Source organism: Carassius gibelio, chromosome B22 (assembly GCF_023724105.1).
Source record: "Carassius gibelio isolate Cgi1373 ecotype wild population from Czech Republic chromosome B22, carGib1.2-hapl.c, whole genome shotgun sequence".
Lineage (NCBI taxonomy): Eukaryota > Metazoa > Chordata > Actinopteri > Cypriniformes > Cyprinidae > Carassius > Carassius gibelio.
In genome coordinates, this window is record NC_068417.1 from 18206864 (window position 1) to 18223771 (window position 16908).

Genomic DNA, 16908 nt, shown 5'->3' on the forward strand with positions numbered 1-16908 from the left:
CCGCCATCGCTAAAATCGATGGAGAAACCGGTGAGGTCGCATTAGATCCCGGTGACGGCGAGATGTTTAGCGACAGACTGAAAATGGACAAAGTGACCGGATCTCTGACCATCACAGACATCAGACCCAAACACGCTGGGTTTTATATGCTACAGATCAGTAATAACACCGGGACCACATACAGGAGATTCAACGTTACCGTTAATGGTGAGGGTCACGGGCTATTTTATATCGCACTATATATTCTATTCTATTGTATATAGTGTTAATGTATTTAAATAAGATGTATTTATCCTAAGATTCTCGTTTTATGTGTTCCAGTATGTGAGGTAGGTTCCCAACATTGTGCTAATTGCCGTAATTAATATATATATATTTTTTTTTTTAGAAATTACGAAATTCCACTCACATGTAGTTTGGATGCCAATCGCTATAGTGCTTTTGTTGATGGTGACGGTTTGGTGTTTGGCTGTGGGCTTTAAAAACTGGCGCAACAGGAACTGTAAGTAACAGAAATGCGAATATTTTCAATGAACTTTATTTAGATGTTTCTTTAGGTGTGATTATTATAAAAATAGTTTTTTTTTTTTACCAAAGATTCTTAATTGTAAAAATACTCAAGTGGTTGAAAACAGAGACCAATGAGATGCATTCAAGAGGGGTTTATGTGGCTTTACGTTTGTTCCTAGTTTTGTTGTGGAAACTGAGGTCGTATAACTGCTGTCAGTCTACAGGGGCGCAGGAACCGGGTGAGTGTTACCTTCAGATAACACTCCGCTTCCTGTGCTTACGTGTGAACAGAATTCATGTAGAATACTTTCAATTGACTTTTCTTTAATCCGTATTGGCAAAATGGTGTTTATTTGAATTCTGGCTTTGTTTGACTAATGTCTGTCGATAAAACAGAATTAATACCAAAATCGGTGATAGAGGGAGAACCTGTGACTCTCGACACGGATCGAACTCTACTGCAGAGAGATGATGTGATCGAGTGGAAGTTTGGAGGCAAAGTCATCGCGAAAATCAGCAGAGTAGCCGGTAAGATCTGTCAGAAGACTTATGATGGTCCTGAAGAGAAGTTCAGAAACAGACTGGAGCTGGACTGTAAGACTGGATCTCTGACTATCACAAACACCAGAACCACAGACTCTGGAGATTATCAACTACAGATCGCCACCAGTGGAAGAGTGGAAATATACCGAAAATTCAACGTTTCTGTCAGAGGTGAGTAGCTCAGATTTGCTTATATATATCATCATTAAGATGCACTTAATTATTATGTTTTTGTGTAGTAGTATAACAACATTATCTCTTCACATCTTTGGTGATTATTCTCTGCTTTCTTATAGATTCCAGTCGGAATATGCCTAACGAGTCAGCTGAGTCTCTTTTGATGAGTAAAGAGAGAGATGCAGCAGCTCCAATATAGAGTTGGTATAATGCTATTAACACTGATGAGAAATGTGTCATATACGGTGTTATTTGCCTATACAATGTTTCACACTTATTATGAATGACCAAGAACTTGCTAACTGTACTGTATACATTTTATGTGCATCACAACAGTGTTTTTTTCTGGCTGATGTGCTTATTCCTGAAAATATTCACTATATAAAGTGCAGCTAATGTATGTGAATGTTGTTTTTGTACATATCCTTGAGCCTGTGATGTGTTCACAGACATGCCTCTGCTCAAATAATGTTTTATTTATGTCTAGCACTGTCATTTTTAAAATGATATACCTTTTTCTGTGTGCGTGTAAATGCCTCAATTGTATCTAGAATGCACTTTGTATGACCAAATAATAATAGAAGACACTACAGCTTTCGCATTGCTATTACGAAACACTGGGGATACAGCATTGTTGCTTTATTTTCGGAACATTTGCTGATCAGTGTATACATTTTTCGACAGCACTTAACCAACTAATACTAGCACTTTTCCTTTTCTTGTCTTCTTTTAAATAATAATAAAATAAAAAAAAAACCTGGCTATGCGTTCTATACTAGACTAACTGAGACTTGTCATGGCACTTATACTGTTGTTGCTTGTTGACCTGACTGCTTCTATTGTTCTCATTTGTAAGTCGCTTTGGATAAAACCGTCTGCTAAATGATTAAATGTAAATGTAAAATGTGAGAAAATGGCCTCAATTGTAAATTTCCATTTCTTAGTCATATTTTTTGTTGAATATATTTATTTTTATTTTTCAAGTGTTATGTAGCCTTATAACTAAAAATAAATAAATAAATAAATAAACAACAACGATATTTTGTGTTTTCTATCAGTTTGTCATGTGATCAGATCTGACTATGAAATCATAAATGTGACATGAATGTAAATGTACTGTAGAAACTGATTTGCTGCTCTTACTGGGAATGATGGGTCTGGTTTTATTTTTAAATCTTAAATTTGCAAAATATGTAAAAGAGAATTATTATATAAATAAAAAGTATTTGACCTTTTGAGACGCTTTGGAAATGCATGACGTAAGACAGTCATATATTCGCAGAAGTCACGTGACTCAGGAGGTTTATCTGGAGTCATTCATCACTCAATCACTGCTGTCATTCAGTTTGGATGCGGTCTGAAGCGGGTTTAAAATGCGGAACCCTTCTCTCCTTTTGTGGGTTTTATTATTCGTGGACGGTGAGTCAGTTTTTACTTTAATAAATTCAACACTTTCGTTTCAGTAGGCAGTGAACTGAAAACTGATAATGCTACGCATTTGCTATTATTTTTTTTATATCTCCATTGTTTCCTAGCACTTTAACGATATTTACTTATCTTTAAATATATGTTGTGATGAGTCGCATGTGGATAATGACACATGACAGTATTAGGTGGGGTTAACTTGTGCACGTGTGTGTTTAGTAGTGAAAACTAGAGGGCGCTGACGGGCTTTATTCTCAGTTTTACTATATTATATTAAAACTAACACCACATACAAACAATATCCCCTCCGTCAATCCGAGATATAGACACAGCACGCGTTTATTCATAAAGCTGCCATCAGTGTGAATGAACTTGTTATTGTTAGGTGTGATAATCCAATAAACCGGAAATAGTAAACACGCCCTTGAGTTAAACCTGCATTTTCAAACTCGTAATTAGTGCTTTTCTGAATGATGTAACGGTAGGCTAGGTGAGTGAGTTTGAATCACTGTGGTAATCAGAGATGGGCAGTGTTTTAATTAAATGCTTTGAGAAAGCCTAGCCTATTTTTGTAGCTACTTTGTATTTAGCTGAACAAGCTAATAAATATTGGATATATACCATAAAGTGTGAAAACACTTATCTTTCTCTTATCGAAATGTAATGACATGACTGTGTGTGTTAGGCTCGCTCTTTGCAACACTTGTTTCTGTTTGTTCTTCAGGTGTATTTGGTGCTACTGAAGTGTCAGTGTCAGTGTCAGTGATGAAGGGAGATTCTGTCACTTTACACACTGGTGTTTCTGAACTACAGAGTGATGATATCATAGAGTGGATGCGTGAAGATGATCTCATCATAGCTGAAGTTAAAAACAACAAATATGAAATTAGGAGTTTCAAAGGGAGACTGGAGCTGGATCATAAAACCGGATCTCTCACCATCAAAAACATCACATCTCGACATGAAGGAACTTATATACTAGACATCGGGGGCAGAAATCTGATATCCAAGAATTTCACCGTTACTGTCCATGGTGAGTAACCCGAGTTTTACATGTGCTGTTTATTGGAATTAAAAGATCACAAGTTTTACCCTGAAGAGTAAACTTCAATTATTGTAAATGTGTGTTTACATAATCATTAATAGTATAGATATAGATTATAGTCTTTTTTACAATATTGACTCATTTGTTTGTTGTAATCATGTAAAATATAATGATGATAATTATTCTACTATAAGGAAGTCCCTGAAAATTCTGAAAGATAAAAAACATTAATAATGAACATTCAGTTAAATTAAGTGGAATTGTACTTCCTTTGTTGTTTTTTGTAAATTTCAAACAATAATAATATAAATAAGAATAAAAAAATCCAATTACCGATTGAGAATAAAGAATAAAAAAATCCAATTACCGATTGAAAACATAAGGTGTGTTGTGTTATCTTTTCCTGATAACTGATTTTGAGTTCAGGGAACTTTATACTGATAATTAGACTCAGTGTAATATTAAATTAATGAGGGTCAAAGTGAAAGAGCCAACAGAACATGATAAGCAGTCGTTAATTAATTCACTGATGGATTTATCTTTTTTTATTTTTTTATTTTTATTTTTATTTTTATATAACATTGTCTATACAGTAAATTACTGGTGGCACCATTATAAATACAGTGGTATTCAAAGTCCACTGTCCCATAATCCTATAATCCAGTAACATCATTTTTATATTAAAATGTTTGAATGTTTTGCATTTTTAAAATGCTAAATATTTTATATTAATAATTTTCAGTATAATTTCAGGCTTTCACGCATTACTACTTTTTAAAATTTGCTTGCAGTGATCAATCTATGTTTTAAACTGCTCCTGTTTGTTCTCCTCGTGTGTTTGTTGTTGAGACAGATGTTGTGGAGTCAGTGTCTGTGATGGAGGGAGACTCTCTCACTCTACACACTGGTGTTACTCAAATACAGGGATCTGATGTGATACGGTGGTTTGGAAATCAAGGCACCCTCATTGCTGACTTAACCTTTTAACAGTCACCCGTCTTAACTGAGCTCAAACCCAAACATGACCTACACAAACTAAAAAGCTTGCAGTTTATTAACCATTTAGACTACATGCATAACTGTAGTCTCTTTAAAAAGATGACACTTATGAGTTTACTGTTCAGGAGTCAGAATTCATTATAGTGTTGTAGAAAATGAGTTAACAAAGCCTAAATGTCTTGGATTGTAAAGAACAATTAATTATGAATAATATGTATATAGGAATAACTATTCAAAACTGTACCAGAGCAAGTGAAGACTCAATGATGTGAAAGCCACAGGTCTGCCAAATTTAATAGTACATTTTCAAGGGGTTTTCATTTAAAAATAGATTAACGTTAGCTTTTTTTTTCTCTTATAGAAGGTACGTTTAAAAATGCCATTAATATGAGACATAACTTCCTCTGCTTGATTTTCTGCAATCTTCCACCACTTTATTCTGCTGGGTTTTTTTTTTTTTTTCAGATTCATGCCTGTGCTTTATTTTTCAAATAGCACTGTGCACCCAACAATATACAAAAAAAAAAAGAAAAAAAAAAAAAGAATCCATGTCAAAAGAAGTAAATTTGGCTACTGATTTTGCCCAACAACAACATAAATCAAAAATTGGTCTTCATTTGACAAATTTGTCAAAATCATACATGGTGATCCCTGCTTAAGTCATTAAAAGATTGATTTCCCTATGTGACTCTATGATGCCTTAAAAATATAGTCAGATTTGTTCAACTGACCCGACACAGCACTGTTGACTAAACCAATAAATTGAGTTTGAGGGAACTCTTTGTTTTTCTAATGTATAAAAAAGGGAGGATAAAGCATTTGGAAACCTGTCTAAAAACAATCATTGTTTTTGTTTTTGTTCAGTTAGTTTTGTTACATATATTAGACAAAGCAGAAAATAAGATATCTTAATGCAGGTTTTATTTTAACTACAAAATGTATATGCTTGGAATTAAACAAATGGCTTAAAACCCAATACAAACAATGTATATTAAATCTCTGTAATTATCTATACATTGGGTGCATTTTGCATTCATCTGAACTCCATTAGCTTTAAAATTGCTTCCTGTGTGCACTAAATATTTTGGGTTGGGTATATTTGGACGTCACAACAGCCGGTGGAGCTGTTATAATATTTTGAATGAGTGACCAATCAGCTCTCCAGAAAGAACACTGGGGGTGGGGTTATTCTGTAGGTAAGACTCTATCAAAGTTGAAAATATAGCGATTTAATACTGAAATACACGTTGGAGTGCTTAATTTATTGAACATATTGAAAGAATTTTAATTTTATCTGATGCAATATTATGTAAACAAAGCAGAGATGTAGACATTCTTCCTAAATTATCGCTGTTTGAACTAAAAAAATCGATTTTATTTCGGTTTTTTGTAATATTGCTTTGAAAACAACACTGGTGTTAGCATGCTTGAAGTCATCAGTCATTGTCACTGGACTAAAACATTCAAGAAATCCACGTTTCAGTGTTCCGTGAAGTGATGGCAAATCCCGTTACGAATAAAAATGATGCTATCGCTTTGAGAAAACGGTCGTAAATGTCGAATCCTGAACCTCTGAGGTTTCGAATGAGATATCGTTTGTCATTTTTAATTAAAACTGTAATGTTAAAATTGTTTAGTAATTGTAAACAAACAAAAGCTGGAACCATCGATGGTCTCGAGCAAGTTAATGGATTAAACAGCGCTGCTCCCTCGAGATGGAGTAACATTCATCTGAACGATAAGACCCGAGATCTCACCATCAGTAACATCCGAAGAGATCAGTCTGGAGTTTATAAGCTGGAGATCACCAAAACCACTATGATCTTACACAGGAAATTACTTATTACTGTTGGTGAGTAGCTACACTTTTCTAAGCCAATAAGATTTTATTAGAAATTATTTCTATTATCATATTTGTACTCTTTACCAAACAATTTAGTTGCTTATAGTAACACTTAATGCTACACCGAATAAATAATAATAATAATAATAATATATATATATATATATATATATATATATATATATATATATATATATATATATATATATATATATATATATATATATATATAATAACGTTAAAGAGTCTACAGAGTGGCCAAAGACTCTCCAGGAATCACATTTAGAGAATTGCAGAGATTAGAGTCTTGAGGTCAGAAAGCCTTAAAAAAAAAAAAAAAAAATGCTCTCAACTGAAAACAAACTCCAACATGTTAATTTGCCAGAAAAGACTGGAACTTCAAACAGGACTTCTATGGAATTCAATGGTCGGATTAAAAAAAAAGAAGAAAACAAAGTGATTTTAACAGCAAACACGTCCTGCTAGACATCTGGTCACCCTAATATAAGCAGGTCTCATTGCACTGTCTCAGCATCAATTTTCCCGGCATCCATCCATCCATCCACCACTATTCTGTTATACACTCTCTAGGCAGTACCACAACAGGAGCTCAAGCTGAGCCTCAGCTTCGAGTCTTCATTAAGGACAGCAAGCCAAGTTTGTTAACCGTTAACCATCAGGACTGGATGGGCAGGCAAACTCGTGAAAGTTTAGTTTGATGAGAAGTCAACAATCTATGACTTTATCTGCGGAGTGACTAGAATGAAAATTTGACTCAAGTTTCACGATGCTTGCCATAAAAACTACACTGGTGTTATAGGATGCTTGAATTCCAATCAAGGTGTAAAATGCTGACATAATGGTTTTGCCTTCTCAATAACTACTGTTCCTATTGAAGAAGTTGTTCATGGAATCGAAACATGACTTAATTTATTTAATTTATCAATACTCAGTTTCTGTTAATAAAATTTAAACTAAAAAAAAACTAAAAACAGCACAAATACCGGACAGGCTTCCTAAAGTCAAAAAGGTAGAGACCAACTGCTATGATAATAGCAATGCATCTGTTTCACTGACATAAGACTTGCTGAGAGATATTCCAAAATGACTCAGTGTTGAATCGTATGCGATATGACTTTAATATGTGACTTACCTGTTTGTTCTCATATGTATTTGTTGATGACAGGTGCCGCAAAGACTGTGTCAGTGAAGGAGGAAGAACCTGTCACTCTACACACTGGTTTTACTGACATACAAATATTTGATCTGATATTGTGGAAGTTTGAAGACCATCTCATTGCTGAAATCAATAAAGGGACCAATCAGTTCATAGTACGTGAAATTTCTGAAGTGAGATTCAAAGGCAGACTGCAGGTTAATGGAAAAACAGGATCTCTCACCATCAGTGGCTCGGAAACCACAGACTCTGGAAATTATGATCTCACTATGAGCAACAAAATGTGCACCTTACACAGGACCTTCAGTGTTACTGTCAAAGGTGATGCATGACCAACCGTAGCAAAAATAGACAACGAAATATTATGCATTTCTAAAAAAAAATTATAAGACTGTTTCACTCACACTAATCATGGTCTAATTTTAGCTACACCGAAGGTCCACACTGAAGATCCAGGTCTTCACCCAGCTTATACAGCACTGATATGTGTTTGTATAGTTGTCTTAGTTGCAGTTACAGTTGCTTGTGTGATTTGCTGTTGCTGCAAGAGTAAGTATTTACATGCAAGACATCAGTGAGATCTTACTATTAAGATGACCTGCGTCAGAACTGACATAATTGAAAAATTAACACAGCTGCTGCAAATAAGATCCGTGTTTGATCTCAGCAATATTTTAGACATTCTGTGTGTTTTGTTGTTTCTATGCCAATGCTGTGTTTGTTAGTTTTTCCATTCAGACAGATAGGGATAAGGTTAAATGTTTAATGAAAAAATAAGTTAGCTGTCAAGACTCTCAAGTTCTGGCTCCGTGCTCAAAGAAAACACGTTATTGTTGGGGTTTAAGATATCTTTCTGCCTGTCTTAATGAAGTACAGGATTTACAACATATTTAATTCTGTGTTTACTTTCAGAAAGCGGAGTTATTTAAGCTTGGCCTCCAGTGTGGTAAGATACCTGTGAGTGTTTTCAAAGTATGTGTGTGAAAGCATTCCTTTGACCTGCTTATACTGCAAGATTAAAACTATATTCAAATCATAGCTGTGCCTCTTTATGTGTTTTTATAACAGGTTTCAGTGAAGATCATTTGAATCATCCTCAGGATCAGCATGAATCCATCCATTACCGTACATAGCCACTGTATAAACAAGCTGTATAAATGAACAAGAGCTCTATTTGCTATAAACAGAGAAGCAAGGTTTGGTTGATGCATTAGTTTATTGACTCGCACAGTGTAATGTGCAGCACTACATGTATTAAAACGTTGTGCTTTTAATAGCTTTCATCTTGAATTTCCATTTTGTAATATCCCATTTTTGTAGCATATTAATATTTCTATAAATGTATTTATTTTTTACTGTTTTGCATTTTGCTTTGTGAATTAAAAATGAGCCTTTTGTTGCGAAGCTGAAATGCTAAATATGAGCTGAACGTATACAGATTTACAGCTGTTCCACTTAATATTTCGGCACAAATAGTGTTTAAAATGCATCAAAATCAAGAAATGTAGTTAGCATTCATTCAGCCTTTAACTGAATATGCACTATATGTGAATGAGCATCATAAAAAATATAATTAAAAAATGAAAATTATAATTAAAAAGCTTGCATTTGCTTTGAAATGTGTTATTCCATCTAGTTATTGAATTCAAATGACATTCTTTTAAAAATATATGAACATTTAAGGAAAATGTATCATGCGTAATATGAAATTATATATACATTTCTTCACAATGTTGACTTAAATGGTTATTTGTTTAATCTTTAGGCTTTTTCCACTGGGATTTGTGATTAGTCTTACAGGTGCAAAGTGTAATTTCTGTTCTGTGTCATTAGTAGTTACACAAATACTGACTATTCCCCCGAAACCCAATTGTTTACATCCAAATTCAGTTCATTAGTTCAGTTCATGCAGTAGAAATAGTTATTCTATATTCTATTTATTCTTTTACTAGAATAAATATTCTAATGAATACTAGAACTGGCCTGTTTGCTATTTTACCTATACTTTATATATATATATATATATGTGTGTGTGTGTGTGTGTGTGTGTGTGTGTGTGTGTGTGTGTGTGTGTGTGTGTGTGTGTGTGTGTGTGTGACCTAAATGGCACCATGTGTGCATCAGACTGTAACACTGAAATAAATAATGAAAGAAATATTAAAACACTCTTAGGCAGAAAGAGAAAGAAATAAACTCTTTATTATTGCTGTACGAAGTACATCAGCGTTTCATTGTCTGTGTTCTTCCGGATCTTCTGATGTCATTAACCAGGAGAACAACAGCGGTCACAGCAGCTATACTTATCAAAGCAGTGACGACCAGTCGGATCACAGCTTCAGGAGCGTCGAAACAAAGGTCGCAGTCTGAGGAAACACACTAAATCAAGCACTAAAGAAAATGCATTGTTAAATCTATTTCACAAAAATGCACACAACTGGATTTAGACTACCTGAATGTATTTGACAAAGTTTGCTGATGTCCAGACGTGTGGTCAGGTTTGTGATGGGATTGTTAATCACACAGCTGTAGGTGTTTATATCCTGATACTCCACCTCCAGAAGAAGAGAGAGACTGATGCTGAGATCAGACACACTGATGCTGGACAATAAACTGTTTCCTTTGTACCAGGAGAGAGTCACATGACTCACATTGAACACTGAACACAGGAAGATCCTCGAAGTTCTTTCAGATGATAAAGCACATTGCCATATATCACTGAAGATTACAGGAATTGGCACAGGAGCTGGGAAACAAAGGGGACACATAAACAAAACTAGAATTTTTGATTTATATTTTTTACAACATCTACATCTCCATCTCACCGTAAACACTGACAACGAATCGCTTGGTTGACTTCTTATTCCTGATAATGATGCTCAGCTGATAAACTCCAGTGTGTTCATTACTGATGTTTGTGATGGTGAGATCTCCAGTCTGTCTCGAGCTGCAGTCTGTCTCTGAATTTCTCCTCATTGTATGTTGTAATGTTTCCTGCTGTTACTCTCGTTAAACGAGTTCTGCTCGATCCAAACCTCCACTCGATCTCATCATCTCTCTGTATTTCTGTAAGACCGGTTCTGAGAGTGAAAGAATCTCCCTCCATCGCTGACACGATCTCATCTGTCTCGGCGCCAAACACTTCTGGAGATGCAAGACGTAAACATGTACATCTTCTAAATGCTTTAAATGCTAAAAATCGCAACCCTTCAGGCTACAGACAGGTCAAAAGTTTATTAGCTACTTACCAATCAGAGGAACAAAACATAAAACGAACACAACGAGCGCGTGAATCATTTTCTTCAACCGTCTGAGATAGAAAATGATTGCGTGTGTATGTGTGCGTGCGTGCGTGTGTGTGTGTGAATGCACCTTTTATGTAGAGGAGATAAAGGCATCAAAGTACAATTAATAACAACTTTCATGCAACAAGTCGCGTCCTGAATATGGGCCCATTATCTTAGCTGTGTCTAGATAACTTTAGAGCCAAGAAGAAAAAGTCTTCAGGTAGGCTATCAAAAAAAAAAAAACCTCTTCATTCTGCGCGCCTCCGCGAAGCGCGTCTCGAGATGTAACACATGAACGCGCAGCTACCAAAATACTGTTGTTGCGACTCATTTTCGCATCCTGGTTTTAATTCCTCCGCTCTTAATAAGATCACAAGAAAGTAACCTCTGTAAACGTTTATCAGTTGTTTTCGTGGATATGGGTATTTAACTACAATCAGTTCCAGGGAGTGGACATCTGACTTAAAGGAATATGTCCATTTACCCATCACATCAGTCAACCGCGCACATGCAATTGTAAACAGGTGCAAGACGTTTGTCAACAGAAACCACATTTCTTTTGGGTCATTCTGCCATTAAACTGGTCTGAATTAAAGTCAGACCACAGCGGCTTTCACTATGACTCAGCAAGAGTCACAGAAGCAAACAGTGGAAACAAGACGTTCCTTACATGAGAAAAAAATACACCTTTATTTAGGCTTACTGTTTATATTTTTGAGCTGTTTTGGGAAGTCGTGCCTTTAGATCCATGCCAACGCTTCACTAAACATCAGACATCCAGAAGATGATTCACACTTTTCTTGTTCTTTTTGTGTCTTTTCCGCTTCTTCATTTTGCTTCTCATTTAAACAATCATTCCAAACTTGAATGCAATCCACTGAAGAAAACTGACTTGACTCATGTGTGCACAAGTGGTTGGTTTTTTTTTCCCACTGCCTGAATTTTTATTCATTTCGTTTATTATTCTGTCACTTTGAGCTCCTTTGACCACATCATGTAGACATCATCTCAGCAGACTCAAATTGACCATTAATATTGTTATTGTGCATTTAGTGAGATTGTAAAGTTTGGACTGTGTATTTATTCCATACTCATAAATAAATTCCTCACTTAGTAAAACTATTCTGCACTCTTTTTTTATTTTTGTTGAACTGAATTATTACGATATAGGCCTATATTTCTGAGGGGACAACACTGTTGTACAGTGTTTTATTATTTGTATTGCTAATCTTATTGTTTTATTGTGGTTTAAAATTATATGAAACTACATTTGGTATTTTTACTTCTGCATTCAGACACTTTTTTTATACCTTGACTGGACGCTGATCTCGCTCCTGGAGCGTCCCCTAGTGACTAAACATGAAAAAATATTTTCTGCAAAGTCATTTTTTTAAGTGCCATGTTGTTTTGATTCCTGTAGAATGTGATCCGTTTGGAGACCTTTTCACTTTCATTTTAAAACCAGTTTTTTTTTTTTTTTTTTTTCAACGACGAGTGCTTGTTTTCTTAATATATAGCCTAGCCACATGGTTATAATCTAAAAATGTTATTTAATCCTCTATTCACTGTTGGTCTGCATTACCAACAGGAGACAACTGAATTAGTGTTTTTGAAAAAAAAAAAACGTAATAAAATAATGTAATTAGTTTAAAAAACTAAATTACATTTATTTAGTCAATTGAAAAATGATTATTGCACATATTTGGATCAAATGGACAATGTTATGATTCATGATCTACTGTAGCCTAACTATATAGGTTTTCATATATAATAAGGAGAAGGATATATATATATATATATATATATATATATATATATATATATATATATATATATATATATATATATATATATATATATGTCGTTCTGAATTCACATATAAAGTTACACTGAGATAATAATCATATTTAGCCCATCAGACAGACACTTGTGATCATCAGCAAATATTGCTACTTACATCTACTTGACCGCCAATAAGTAGCTACATTTATAGACCTATCTATTAACATATTAAAAATTAAAATACATTGACATCGACTCTGCAAATCATTAAATATAAATATTTCTATTGCTGAACAATAATAACTTAAGCGTTTACTTTTGTTCTGATGGCTCAGACTGTAAAGCCTCCCCCTACAGGAAGAATCAGGAACAGCAGGAGCATGAAACTGTCTGGACCATAGAACTGCCTGCTCCAGGTCTGCAGCTCCCCCTACTCGGAGATGGCGAGCGGGGATGTCATAAATACATTTATATAATAATAATAATAATAATAAAAAGGAGATCAGAGCCCAAGCTTCAGCTAACGCTGTGTGTTCAGCTCCTCCAGCTTTAACCTCAGCTCAACCTCCAGAGAGAAAAAAATAGGAATAATTACATTGGACTAAATTCTTCTTGCTAGTTGTGTTTCTTTTAGAAACTCTATCACTGCTTTTTTGTAGAGTTCTTTATTACCCTCTTAAAATTGTCTCTCTCTTCAGAGCACTGCCTACATGTCAGAAATACATGCTTCACAGTTTCTGTTTCTGTACAATAAGGGCACATTCCTGTCTCATGTTTCCCTATTGTGTGTAAGCCGCTGTTCACTCCCAACCTTAGCCTGAAGAGCCAGGTTTCCTCCTGTCGTGAAAGTGAGGTGATCATTTGAACTGTTACATTCTGTTGAATACTATATAAATGCCTACCTTTTCCCCCCTTATCCCATTTATCTTGCCAGAGTTTAAGAATACCATCTTTAATTATTGTTTTCAATTCTGATTTGCTGAGTGGAACGTGTACTTCTACTTGTTCTGCTTTAAGTGCTTCTTTTGCCAACTCGTCTGCCCTCTCATTTGCCCTCAATACCTGTGTGCGCTGGAACCCAAGTGAACTGTAATATTAGTTTCTGTTGAGTTATCCCGAACATCATCTGATGAACTTCATCTTAAAAATCCTGTCTGCATGCAGATTCAGTTTGAATCTGCAGTGTATCAACTATGACTATTCAGTCTGCATGCTAGTTAGGGAAGAGTCCAAACAAATAACAGATTTATTTGGTTTCCCTTCTTCTACCCACTGCAGTGCCATTATGATGGCTATCATCTCTGCAGAGAAGACTGATAGGTGGTTTGAGGTTCTTTTTTGTATTATAACATTATATTTAGGCCACGGGGTTTTACCTGCTGGTTCTTTGGATGCATCTGTAAATATTTGTACGGTGTAATTATACATTACTTCTAGATACTGCTGTACACTTCGATACAATCCTGTCTTGATTATATTTTTAGCTTTCAGGTTAACTACAGGATAGCAGAAAAACCAAGGTGGAATTGTGCTCAAGTTAACATTTTTTTGCTGCAATAATACTGATTCCCTTGTCATCTGCCGCTTTATTGCTGTTCCATCCAAAACTGCTGTTCACAGTGCGACCATATTCCCAGCATTCTTCTAACACCAGTTTTGTAGGATGTGTAAGTTTACCCAATATGCTAGGGAAAGTTTTAACTTCCTAAGATTTAAAGGCATCTCCTCTGCTTCTACTTGCAGTGCTGGGATAGGTGAGGTTTGCTCCACTACACAGCGGGAGAGCTTGGGCCTGCACCTTGTCCAGTTCAGCTAATGTAGCTTTTGCTGCTGTTTTGTATACTGTACATCCATAGTCAAACTCTGATCGGATTATTGCAATATCAATTCTTTTCAAAGAAGAGCCTGACACCCCCCTGTCGCTGAAAGGACAAGTGAGTGTGTTTAGCTGTGTCTCAATTGTCTCCATCCCTAATCAAACACACCTGAACATAATCAGGGTCTTCCAGATCAGATGTAGACAGGTGAGTTTCATCAGAGTTGGGTTACGCCAGGCCTCATTGGATCCTTAAAAACACATTTCAAGAAGTGCCTTTAAATTCTCCTGATCCACTAAATCGGTGTGTTATTCTGCAGTGTATTGTGAGATCGCAGGTTGAGAGGATGAATGCTCGAGTGTGTTGCTCGTTGATCGCTGTCTTGTTGTGTCTCTCTGTGTGCTTGAGCACAAAAGATGCCCAAAAATGTGCCATAGGTGAGTTCTTTTAACTTCATCACACAGTATGAGTGTATATAAGAACTTCTAAAAATAGATTTGAGGCACGTATCAGAATGTACATTAGCCTACCAGACGTCCAGTGAAAGTTAAGCTTTGTGTTGTAGATTAAATGCTGAACTTTTTTTTTTTTTTTTTCAAATATTTTGTTTGCTTGCAAATTCGCATCAGGGGCTGATCATGACTTGTGAGCCTCTTATGCGTGATTGTCATGGTATAATTATTTGTGTGTGTGTATATATTGAATTAATATGGACTAATGTCCATGTTTTGTTGGCATTACTAGACACAACCAGTAATGTCACTCCTTGCTACTTTGGTTTGATACAGATGAATTAGTATGTTTTACACTTAAGTTTGATACATGCAAGGCATTCAGTGATGTGTGTTCTCCATCGTGTGGTTCTGTAACAGAAAAGCCAGGATCTTGTCCAAAACCCACTGGAGCCGGACTGTGTGTTGAGAAGTGTTCTGGTGACGGTAGCTGTCCAAACAATCAGAAATGCTGCAGCAATGGATGTGGACATCAGTGTATGGCTCCATATAGAGGTATTTATTTTGTTATAATAGTGTGCATTAAATGAGCCTTTATCTTATACAGCGAGGCATTCAGTGATCTGGTTTCTCTATCATGTGTAGCAGAAAAGCCAGGATCTTGTCCAAAACCCACTGGAGCCGGACTGTGTGTTGAGCAGTGTTCTGGTGACGGTAGCTGTCCAAACAATCAGAAATGCTGCAGCAACGGATGTGGACATCAGTGTATGGCTCCATGTACTGGTGGTATGTTGTGTTAGTGTGGGTCCGCTTGCTTTCTGTGTGGAGGGGGGTATTTTTATTTTATCTTCAGTCAGTATAGATGTTCTGTCATGTTTTGTACGTCAGCTGAACCAGCAAAGCCAGGAGTGTGTCCTAGAAACGATGTTAAAAAACCGATGGTAGGAGTGTGTGCCGAGATGTGTTCCTATGACTGTGACTGTCCGAAGGATCAGAAATGCTGCAGCAATGGATGTGGACATCAGTGTACAGCTGTATCTAAAGGTATGATATTAATGCATTGTCTGCTTTTTTCACCCTTTATACGGAGTCATTCAGCGATCTGGTTTCCCTGTTGTGTGTTTGTACGACAGACAAGCCAGGAGTGTGTCCAATGGGTTTCCTTGGAAAAGGATTGTGTAAAGAGTTGTGCGTCAATGACGGTGACTGTCCGAATGAAGCGAAATGCTGCAGCACTAAATGTGGGCGTGAATGTACATCTCTACCTAAAGGTATTTGTTATATTGATGCATGTTTCCCCATGCACAGACTTAAGCATCTTGTTTTTAATGGTAAAGTTCATTCATTTAGCCCATAGCACCATTTCAAGCATATGGTTTTTCAAAATATTAGTGAAACTTGGAATGTAACCTTCCGTAAAAGACTTGTGGTTCATGCTTTGTTTTGTGCTGTTTGTCACTAAATCTGTTTTCATGCAGTGAGGCCTGGTCCATGTCCCAAACCAAGTGTATGATGATCAGTAACCTGCCAGACAGAAGCGTTGCCCAACCACCTGTGCATGCAGCAGACCATGCCAGTTTAACCATTGGGGCTGGGGGGCAAGCTTTTATACCATGTTTGAGGTCTTCTACATTCACCAAATAAATATCATAGTTTAGCAAAATTTGTGTACAAGTTATGGATACATTGATACTTTTGACATCCCTTTTCTGAAAATAAGATTTAAATACTGAAGTGTAGAATATATATATATTTATTAGAATATTTAAGTAAAATATTTGAAACTGGAAACCGTGACAAAAGTGGAATAGTAGAAACCATACAACACTTGTGAAATGTGATGCATTTGGAAAA

General features: G+C 35.9%; 3 protein-coding genes and 1 pseudogene across 3 annotated transcripts in view; 3 read left to right on the forward strand and 1 right to left on the reverse strand.

Moving 5' to 3' along the window:
• The window catches only part of LOC127988486 (uncharacterized), a 6259-nt gene extending 3991 nt beyond the window's left edge, over window positions 1-2268 (forward strand). Inside the window, exons 3-7 of the mRNA XM_052591265.1 lie at window positions 1-207; window positions 389-502; window positions 690-749; window positions 907-1224; window positions 1350-2268. The exon at window positions 1-207 is cut by the window's left edge and continues 180 nt beyond it. Coding sequence (XP_052447225.1) covers window positions 1-207; window positions 389-502; window positions 690-749; window positions 907-1224; window positions 1350-1429 — 779 coding nt within the window. The 3' untranslated portion in view covers window positions 1430-2268. The remainder of the gene's footprint in view (window positions 208-388; window positions 503-689; window positions 750-906; window positions 1225-1349) is intronic.
• Window positions 2269-2523: 255 nt separating this feature from the next.
• On the forward strand, window positions 2524-9319 carry LOC127988128 (uncharacterized). Its single transcript, XM_052590684.1, has 8 exons — window positions 2524-2649; window positions 3380-3688; window positions 4554-4679; window positions 6252-6551; window positions 7729-8040; window positions 8146-8268; window positions 8632-8676; window positions 8788-9319. The coding sequence occupies exons 1-7, from the start codon at window positions 2604-2606 to the stop codon at window positions 8646-8648; spliced, it is 1233 nt and encodes a 410-aa protein (XP_052446644.1). The 5' UTR covers window positions 2524-2603; the 3' UTR covers window positions 8649-8676; window positions 8788-9319.
• Window positions 9320-9934: 615 nt separating this feature from the next.
• LOC127988567 (uncharacterized) lies at window positions 9935-11160 on the reverse strand (annotated as a pseudogene).
• A 3711-nt stretch (window positions 11161-14871) lies between these two features.
• Window positions 14872-16717, forward strand: LOC127987401 (WAP four-disulfide core domain protein 3). Its single transcript, XM_052589719.1, has 6 exons — window positions 14872-15039; window positions 15475-15609; window positions 15700-15840; window positions 15943-16098; window positions 16188-16325; window positions 16533-16717. The coding sequence occupies exons 1-6, from the start codon at window positions 14949-14951 to the stop codon at window positions 16565-16567; spliced, it is 696 nt and encodes a 231-aa protein (XP_052445679.1). The 5' UTR covers window positions 14872-14948; the 3' UTR covers window positions 16568-16717.
• The last annotated feature ends 191 nt before the right edge of the window (window positions 16718-16908 follow it).

What these genes read in the sequence shown, in the direction of transcription:
- LOC127988128 (XM_052590684.1), top strand. Translation starts at nt 2,604, where the DNA reads ATGCGGAACCCTTCTCTCCTTTTGTGGGTTTTATTATTCGTGGACG. An exon ending in GGTTTTATTATTCGTGGACG is followed by an intron (nt 2,650 to 3,379) that starts GTGAGTCAGTTT and finishes TTTGTTCTTCAG; the next exon opens with GTGTATTTGGTGCTACTGAA. An exon ending in CTTCAGTGTTACTGTCAAAG is followed by an intron (nt 8,041 to 8,145) that starts GTGATGCATGAC and finishes GTCTAATTTTAG; the next exon opens with CTACACCGAAGGTCCACACT.
- LOC127987401 (XM_052589719.1), top strand. Translation starts at nt 14,949, where the DNA reads ATGAATGCTCGAGTGTGTTGCTCGTTGATCGCTGTCTTGTTGTGTCTC. An exon ending in TGCCCAAAAATGTGCCATAG is followed by an intron (nt 15,040 to 15,474) that starts GTGAGTTCTTTT and finishes GTTCTGTAACAG; the next exon opens with AAAAGCCAGGATCTTGTCCA. An exon ending in ATGTACATCTCTACCTAAAG is followed by an intron (nt 16,326 to 16,532) that starts GTATTTGTTATA and finishes GTTTTCATGCAG; the next exon opens with TGAGGCCTGGTCCATGTCCC.